Source organism: Cyanidioschyzon merolae, chromosome 2 (assembly GCF_000091205.1).
Source record: "Cyanidioschyzon merolae strain 10D DNA, chromosome 2, complete genome".
In the NCBI taxonomy this organism is placed as follows: Eukaryota; Rhodophyta; class Bangiophyceae; order Cyanidiales; family Cyanidiaceae; genus Cyanidioschyzon; species Cyanidioschyzon merolae.
In genome coordinates this window covers 111,761-120,554 of record NC_010128.1, presented here as the reverse complement: position 1 = coordinate 120,554, position 8,794 = coordinate 111,761, and the positions used below count along the sequence as shown (strand labels likewise).

Genomic DNA, 8,794 nt, shown 5'->3' with positions numbered 1-8,794 from the left:
CTTCACAAGTTCCATTTTTTGGCATTGGTGAATAAGAACCGCATGCGTGGGACAAGTTGAGTGAGAATTCGATCTTTGATCCGTGGTACGCCGCTGCGTAGATTGTATGCTGTGCATTCCATGACTGCGATACCGTGAAGCATGTTCGCGATACGGCCGCGTTGCTTCCGCAGCCTATTCGACGCTATCCTTTATTCGCTTTTTGCTCGCAAAGGCCTGCCTCGCGGTCACAGGCACACCCGTCCAACAATTTGTCTCTTTCACGTATATGCAACGTTCATACATGCTCAGACGCGCTTTTCTGAACGAATCCGAGTCGAGCGACAGGGCGCCGCGTCCAGTGCGTCAGCGCTGGGACTCGGGCGGAGTTGTTTCTCAAACCGCCTTGTCCGCTTCCGTTCGGCCTTTGTCGACTCGGGTGCGTGCTCGTGGGCCGTATCCAGTGCCTCCTCCAAAACGCCCAGCCAGCGCTGCACGTCCGCGAGCTGGACCCTCCTGGGGAGCCCGATGCGGTCCCGCAACAGCGTATGCAGTTCGGTTGGGTTCGGAGACTCAGCGGGCGCGCTGGTCAAGGCGTTATGTAACTGATCTCGCAAGTGCTTCACTAGCCAGCGCAGGTGCTGGCGTTCGCTGTGCACAGCACTCGTCTGGAAAACCGCTCCGGGAGTGCGCGCCTCTCGCAGTGCAAGGGCATACTGTCGGAGCGCTAGCCAGTGAAGCTCTCGAAACAGCGGGAACTGGTACTTGGGTAAGACGCGTAGACGGTTCTCCATCTGGAACACGCGGTGCTGCATGACAACGCCGCCCAGGTGGAGAATGTTGCCTCCCAGCACAACGCTGTCCGCTGGGGTGTACACAGCATGCAGCCATCCCGCCGGAATGAACAACGTGTTTCCCGCGTCGAGGTCAATGACGGCAATAGGGCTCAGCTCCTCAACAAAGTCTAGCTCACGCAGCGCCTGTTGCGGATCCCGCTGCCACCGCTCGTAGAGCTGCAGATGGCGCTCTGTAGGCGGTGACATGTAGAAGCGCTTCTTCCCGCGCAGCACGTGATAGAACACCGTCGATCCGCCAAAGTCTATATGCCACGAGGTCCACGATCCAGTGCCGCTCAGAAGGTAGTACTTATCAACATGCGGGCGCGGCTCCGGATACAGCGACGCCCAGTCCGCTCGGCGAATCAGCGCCGGCACCACGAACGCTCGCCCTGTCGGTGTTCGTGATATCTCCAAGGAGATGAGGTTCAGCACCCGCTGACGTAACGCTGGCGCGGTTGCCAGGTAATCCAGGTACTGCCCCAGGCTCCAGCGGGGATGCAGCTCACTCTGGCTCGCGACATCCAGCACTTCGCAATGACGCTCAAGTCCGTACTCGCGCCCGACCTCCTCGGGATGGTAAGCACGATGTGGAATGTGCATGTCGAGCCCGTCGGGATCGAGCACGACACAGGGCGCATCGGGCATGCGCTGCAATTCGCCACCGGTGCCGTAGACGAGTATCCCCAGATGCGCCGCTAGCCCGCCAGCGTCGCTGGTGGCGTTCTTCGCCCAGCTCTGAGCCCGGCGTTCAGCGGCCGCTCGTGCCGCCTCGCTCAGAGCGCCGGCGCAGGTGCCGCCCCGCAGGGCACCGCCTATATCGCCCTCATGGAGGCGGGCGTAATCGGTGACGGCCGGACGTCCATGCTGGCTCCGCGGGCGTTTCGGTCGCTGCACTGGAGTGAATAGGTCCGTCCCTGTCCCGGAGCAGAACCGACAAATAAAGGTCTTAGATGCCCGCACACGTGAAACGTCCAGAAATAGACAAGAGATGTGGAACCAGCCGTACGCGCAGGTCGGGTTGTCGCACGCTACCATGATGCCGTTGCGGCGCGCGTCGTACGGCTGGCGACATATGCAGAACCGCGTACTGGTGGTGCGCTGGTTTTCAGGTTTCGTGTCCTGATCTGTAGCCAAGCACCCGCAAGCGCTGTGCTCGCTGTGAGATGCGACATTGGTGGAAGCACCAATGCTATTCGCAGCGCTCCGTGGATCGGGACCGGGATCGGGTGGATACGATGGCATCGAGTCGAGCGTCTCGGGCGCTGCTGGTGCCGCACTACTCGCTGGCATTCTACCCGCCGGGAGCATCTGTGAAGAGCGCTCACCGCAGGGGCTTGTAGCGCGCCCTCTTTTCGCGATAGCGGCGAGCCTTCGCGTCTCTGCGTCGCACGCTGACGCTGTCGCGCAGGATGTGCACGAACTTGGTACGCTTTCGGATATGGATGATGGTGTTATATATATTTCAGCAGCTGTAAATGCGTCGTTCGCACCTATCGGCATTTCGGGAAGCTCAACACGAGCAGGGACACGTTGCATCGTATGCCGCAGCACGTGTCCGTGCTGTCTGCATGCGTGCGCTGACACGTCACGAGCACGCATCTCGGAATCGGAGGTCACAAGCGGCCGCTGCGCATCCTCGATGGCGTCGATGATTGGTGAACGCTCCGCCATCATTGGGTGCGCCCGCAGCGCCCTGCCTACACGTGTCTGGTGTCAATGCGTACCTGTCTGATCGTCTGGATGCCCGCCTTGGTGCAGTGATGGGGTTTCACGAAATCTACGCTTGCCTAATCTCAATTCTTAACTGCTCGGAAGTCTCCCTTCCTCGCTTGCTATGTAGATGCGTGGGTACCTTAATCGTAGCTACTGGCCTGTATTCACCGGGAGCTGACCCCTGCCGCCTCGGAAGCGCTGGAGTGGCGCAGCGCCTCTGATCCGTCAGGTTTGCAGTCTAGAGGCTGTGAGCGCGTGCAGTCCAGCGCACTCCGTCCGCGATGCGTCCAGGTAAAGATGCTTCGTTCGCGACGGTTGACGTGCTCGTTCCTGCAAGCGGCTGCGAAGACGTGGGGAAAATGCAGTCTTGGCGCAGATAATTTTGCGTCTGGCGGCGTTCCGCGTAGTGGGCTCAGTTATGGGTCGATATGCAAACAAGTCACGTCTAGCGCGGCAGAAACAAACGAACACAAGGATAACACCCTGTGCATGGGATCGCAGGCACACACTCGGGGGCGTTGCGTCGGTCCAGTACGCAAGTCGGAAACGCAGCTCCACACTGCGCTCTTCTGTACAGTCCAAGATGTCAGGGTACCAGCGCAGTACCCGCTTATTTCCTAGTGCGAGCTCTATACTTGCTGCGGAACTCTGGAGCCAAACAAACGACAAGAGCCAGCGCCCTGCCGTCAGTGTTCAGGAGATGTGATGCGGGGTCGCGTGGCCAGCAGCTCCGCAGTGTAATTCCCTCCGTGGAACCAGAACTACTCAATTGGTCGGGTCTCGTGCGACGTAGACGAGCAACGAGGACGCTGTGGGCCTGTCGCGACCTCGATTTGTTCTGAGAGGCGCTGGAGCCTCCGTTGCCACTGCGACACTCGTCCGAAAACTCCACCTTATGGTTATTCTGCGCCCAGCGTCCAATACTGAGGCGGAGTCCTCCGAGTTGATGCAGCCAACGCTTGGCAGCAAGACCGGCCTGTAGCTGCCCGGAAACGACCTCAGTTCGTCGCAGACAGGCCTGCACTCCTTCGCAAACTGCACACCCCCGACGTTCTCGTGGTGGACGCTGCTGTCGAGGGCGTTTCAGCGCACACACAACTGGGTACCACTCAGGGGTACCTTTGTTTGAAAACAAAGGCCGCGCTGGATTCGCACAGTATATAAGGCGCCGAGCGGCCCTGCTTCCTTCTCACAGATACGTAGGCCTGCCCTCAAACTCAGTCGGTTTGATCGAAGATTCGACTCACTAGACGACTGTCGCGTCCCTGGTGGACGTCTGTACAAGCCGAGGCGCTCACTTTCGCTAGGCTCTGCTCGACACGTGCTTGCGACTGTCACAGCCGTTGTCGTCGTCTGTATTACCAGCCTTACCCCATGCAAGACTGCAGCAGCCGCTGCTACAGTCGTCTACGCTACCGACGCAGCTTCTGCTACGGCTAGGTCTCCCGCAGCAAGCGTTTTTAAACCCTATAAAACGGATAATTCTAACCAGAACCCCCCTGTGCGCACAATTCCTGCTTATAACCAGGCAAAAGACCACCGTTGCTCTCCAGATACCTCTACGTTCGGCTAACCCCAAACCCGGTCTCCTCACGAGATAGATAGCAAGCTGCAAACGACACAAATAGTAGCGGGCATTGCCTCCCTAGTTCGTAGCTCGTCGAGGCGCTGCCCCGTAGACGGATCGCCCCGGAAAGCTCCGTATCGATCGATGGAATCCACAGTGCGCCTCTCTGAGGAGACGTGCTGGCAACGCTGTGCCCTTCGAAGCGGAGGCTGCAAGGATTGCGACACTTCTCATGCTGAAAAACGCAACACCAGTGTATGTTGTGAACACCAAGTCGCAGCACAAGCGGGGTCGCGACACCCAGCTTGCGAACATTGCAGCGGCTAAAGCGGTAGCGGACGTGGTGCGGACGACGCTGGGGCCGCGAGCGATGCTCAAGCTCATCCTCGACGCTATCGGAGGTGTGGTCATCACTTCAGACGGGAACGCGATCCTGCGAGAGATCGATGTGGGGCACCCGGCGGCCAAGGCGATGCTGGAGCTGTCGCGCACTCAGGACGAGGAAGTCGGTGACGGAACGACCAGCGTCATTGTGCTGGCGGGGGCGCTTCTCCAGGCCGCGGAGCCGTGCCTAGAGGCGGGCGTCCATCCTAGTGTCATCGTTGGAGCGTACATGCGGGCGCTCCAGGATGCGCTCTCAGAGCTGGAGCAGCGGTGTGCAATTGCAGTGGACTGGAACGATGAGGTGCAGCTGCAGCGCGTCTTGCGTGCCTGCCTCGGCACCAAGGTGGCTGCTGTCTACCGTGAGCGCGTTGCCGCCTGGTCACTCGCAGCGGTGAAGCTCATTGCAGAAAGCAGCGCGCCTGCTACCACCGCAGGAGCCGGCACCCAGCGTCCGCTCGATATCAAGAACCTGGTCCGAGTCGAGAAGATCCCCGGTGGCGACCTCGATGATTCCGCGGTCATCCGCGGTGTCGTCCTCAACAAGGACATTGTGCATCCGCAGATGCGGCGACGCATTGAGAATCCGCGCCTGCTTCTCCTGGACTGCCCGCTGGAGTACCGCAAGGGCGAGTCCCAGCTCACCGTTGAGGTGACACGCGAGGCCGACTGGGAGGCGCTCCTGCAGTCCGAGGAGGCCGTTGTACGCCAGCAGTGCGAGCGCATCGCGGCACTGCGCCCCGACTTGGTTATCACCGAGAAGGGTATCAGCGACTTGGCCGCTTACCTGCTGATGCGGGCGGGCATTAGCGCCCTCAGACGTGTGCGAAAGACCGACAACGAGCGGCTCGTGCGAGCAACCGGTGCGCGTATCGTGTCGCGTATCGAGGAGGCCAGCCAACAGGATATCGGGACGGGAGCGGGCCTCTTCGAGGTTCGACGCCTCGGCGAGGAGTACTACAGTTTCATTGAGCAGTGCACAGCACCAGGCGCGTGCACCGTTCTGCTGCGGGGCGGCAGTAAAGACACGCTGAATGAGCTCGAGCGCAACCTGCACGATGCACTGTGCGTCCTACGCAGCCTCTATGGTGACCGTCGCGTCGTTGCCGGTGGTGGTGCCACCGAGATGGCGCTCAGCCGGGCTCTGCTGCAGCGCTCTGCGCTCGTCGAAGGCGCTGCGCAGTGGCCTTATCGACAGGCAGCTGAGGCACTTGAGGTGATCCCTCGAACGCTTGCCGAGAACTGCGGCACCTCTGTGGTCCGGCTCCTTACGCGGCTTCGCGCAGAGCACGCAGAAGCCGGCCACTCGAACATTGGCGTAGACGGTACAAGTGGCGAGCTCATCGACATGATTGAAGCGGGTATTGTGGACGCCTACGCTGTGAAAGCGCAAGCACTTAAGACCGCAGTGGAGTCTGCGTGCATGCTTCTGCGTATTGACGACATTCTGAGCGCTGTTCGTAAGCGAGAGGGCAGCGGCACCGCCACAGGAGCAGCCGACGCTACCGAAGACGCCAACCCCACGGACTAGCGAGCATCTGCGGGATGTTTGCAAGGGTGCAGCTGGTGTATCCACTAGACCGGTACAGGCATTTAGGAGCGATCGCCTTGCAGATTTCCTTCGGTGCTTGATCGACTTTCCATTTTTAGGTTTTTATCTATGCTGTAGACCATTCATTTAGTACCTTGGAACGAAAATCCCGATACGTTTCCGTGTAAAAGATGCGTTTACACGAAAGTACCCCGAACGATACGAACGCACTTTAGCAGTTGCTGTTGCGGGATTTCTGATCGTGTCGCAGAAACGCCGCCCTAGGCCTCATCGATTCACCTGGTCGTGAACGGAATCGCTTAGTATAACGACACACGTTTTCATTGATTGTTGCTGCAGAGACACCTTATCTCAACAGCTGTATGAGGATCGTTGACGAAGACGCTAGCGCTTTATGAAGGTACCCGTGGCTCCGGATCAAAGCACGCTTTTTCGTTTAGCCGATTGGGCGATAATCGCTCAAGGTGTGCGCTCGGTCTGGTTGGCGTTCCGAGCGGAAAGCATACCGCAAGTCGGAGTTGCTGTCTCGAATGCAGCACCTGTAGGAGGAAGCTTAGCTCTGATGCAGCATGGGCTCGCTCGCCGAGTAAGAGACTGGTCAACTGAGGTCGTACTTGCTGTTTCGGGGAAGCAAGCAATACAGCAACCAAAAGGTTCGCTTGCAACTGCTGGAGCACGAACGCAGCGCACAAGTACACTACAGGAGGCCGCTGTCACGGCGAGGGAAGCGGATGCAGCTGCTTCGGAAGTCGTTCGAAACTTGCAGCAGCCTGCACAGTACGCGAACGTGGCAGCAACGGGACGAGAATCGAGTGCATTGCCAGGAACCCTGGTCACTGGGAGACCTTACAACACAGGGGATGCGGTGACTCCTAGCAACGAAAACGCGGCACCTGCCAACTTGGAGCATAGCAGTCGCCCGCCACCACTGGCGAGAGAAGCAAATGCATCGACGATAAGTGAGAATGATGTTGGACCCGAGCTGCGATCACGCAGAGGCAGCTCCTACGATACCACACCAGACCCTGCTGTACAGACTGTGCATCATCGTGTCGGCCAGGAGGAGGAGCAAACAACAAATGCATTCACCGAGCGCGACGTGAGAAATTCGGCCCCGAGACGCTCGGTTGGAGAAGCGCGTCGCGTCCCAGCAACGACTGTGGAACGGATGTTCGGGTTCGGAAACTTAGCGCTCGGCATTGTGTGGAACGCAGCCAAGAGCTCCCTGCTGAGTGCAGCTCCTACCAAAGAACGCTCTGGACTGGAGCGATACCTGTCTCCGGAGAATGCCGACCGCATAGCTCGAACACTCTGCCGTATGCGGGGCGCCGCCCTCAAACTGGGACAGATGCTCTCCATGCAGGATGAGCGAACCGTGCCTCCAATTCTGTTGCAAGCACTGGAACGGGCCCGTCAGGGTGCAGATTTCATGCCGCGACGTCAGCTGGAGCGAGTTTTGCGGCAAGAATGGGGACCCGACTGGCAACAGCGCGTTCACTCCTTCAATTTTGAACCGGTTGCAGCGGCAAGCATCGGCCAGGTACATCGTGCTTCCGTTAGAGAGCAGAATCATGAGCGACCCATTGCCGTCAAAGTCCAGTACCCCGGAGTTGCAGCTTCAATAGAGTCGGACCTGAAGAATCTGAAGCGTCTTCTTACTTACACGAATTTGATCCCCAGAGGTCTCTACCTCGACGAGGCTATTCGCGTAGCGCGTGAGGAGTTGCTCTGCGAATGCGACTATGAGCTTGAAGCAGCTAATCAAGTACGCTTTGCTGCGCTCTTTCAGGGATTCGACCAGGGCCACGTGCACATACCGAGAGTACTTGCGTCGCTCTCGACAAGGAACGTCCTTACCACTGAATGGGTAGACGGCGAGCCGCTTGATCGACTCGTTAGCCTCGGCGTGCCTGCGGCACAGAGAAACAAACTAGCGGTGCGCATGCTTCGCCTTACTTTGCATGAGCTATTTGAGAAAAGATTCATGCAAACGGATCCCAATTTCAGCAATTTCCTCTACGAAATCGAATCAGATACGCTTCACCTTTTGGACTTTGGTGCAGCGCGTTCCTATCCGAAAGCGTTCGTCGACGCGTACTTGCACCTCGTGATGGCCTGTGCGAATCGTGACCGCGCCGGCATCCTTGAGTGGTCTCAGCAGCTTGGATTTCTCACCGGAGAAGAGTCCAGGCTTATGCTGGACGCCCATTGTGAGGCCGCATTCGTGGTTGGAGAGCCCTTCTCTGCTGCCTTTGCCAAGAGTTACGAATTTGCCTCTAGTAATATTGCAGTGCGGGCGGCACGTTTCGGGCAGGTTATGTTGCAGCATCGATTGTGTCCGCCTCCGCGTGAGGCCTATTCCCTCCATCGTCGTTTGAGCGGAGCGTTCTTGACTTGTATGCGACTGCAGGCAAATATTCCCTGCAGAACGCTCCTTGAGGAGGTCTATACGAAGCATGACTGGCGTCCGGAGGGCGAATCGGAGCCAGCAGCTGGCGATTTGCCTGTCAAACCGCCCGACTTGGTGTCTGTACCCCAGTGAGCATATCCGCGACGGGGTTCAAGAGCGACATGCCGGCTGCAGCCCGCAACGTGCGCCCATACAGCAGCTGGAGCCGCTCTGCAGCGGGGATGGTATCTGTTGGAAGAGCCCCGACGCTGGAACTGATTCTCAGAACACTCGGACATAAAGCATTCTGCATCCATGGAATAGATTGTACGGTTTCGAGGCGCAGCTACGAAACGATACTGCATTGCCGATGC

General features: G+C 58.6%; 3 protein-coding genes across 3 annotated transcripts; 2 read left to right on the top strand and 1 right to left on the bottom strand.

The window, feature by feature from the left end:
* Positions 1–287: 287 nt before the first annotated feature.
* Positions 288–2,492, bottom strand: CYME_CMB046C (similar to JEMMA protein; the record flags this gene model as incomplete). The annotated part of the gene is made up of 1 exon (XM_005535095.1): positions 288–2,492. The coding sequence occupies one exon, from the start codon at positions 2,490–2,492 to the stop codon at positions 288–290; it is 2,205 nt and encodes a 734-aa protein (XP_005535152.1).
* Positions 2,493–4,330: 1,838 nt separating this feature from the next.
* Positions 4,331–6,010, top strand: CYME_CMB044C (chaperonin containing TCP1, subunit 3; the record flags this gene model as incomplete). Its single annotated transcript, XM_005535094.1, has 1 exon — positions 4,331–6,010. One exon carries the CDS (start codon positions 4,331–4,333, stop codon positions 6,008–6,010), a length of 1,680 nt encoding a protein of 559 aa, XP_005535151.1.
* A 415-nt stretch (positions 6,011–6,425) lies between these two features.
* CYME_CMB043C (activity of bc1 complex ABC1) lies at positions 6,426–8,573 on the top strand (the record flags this gene model as incomplete). The annotated part of the gene is made up of 1 exon (XM_005535093.1): positions 6,426–8,573. The coding sequence occupies one exon, from the start codon at positions 6,426–6,428 to the stop codon at positions 8,571–8,573; it is 2,148 nt and encodes a 715-aa protein (XP_005535150.1).
* Between the last annotated feature and the right edge of the window lie 221 nt (positions 8,574–8,794).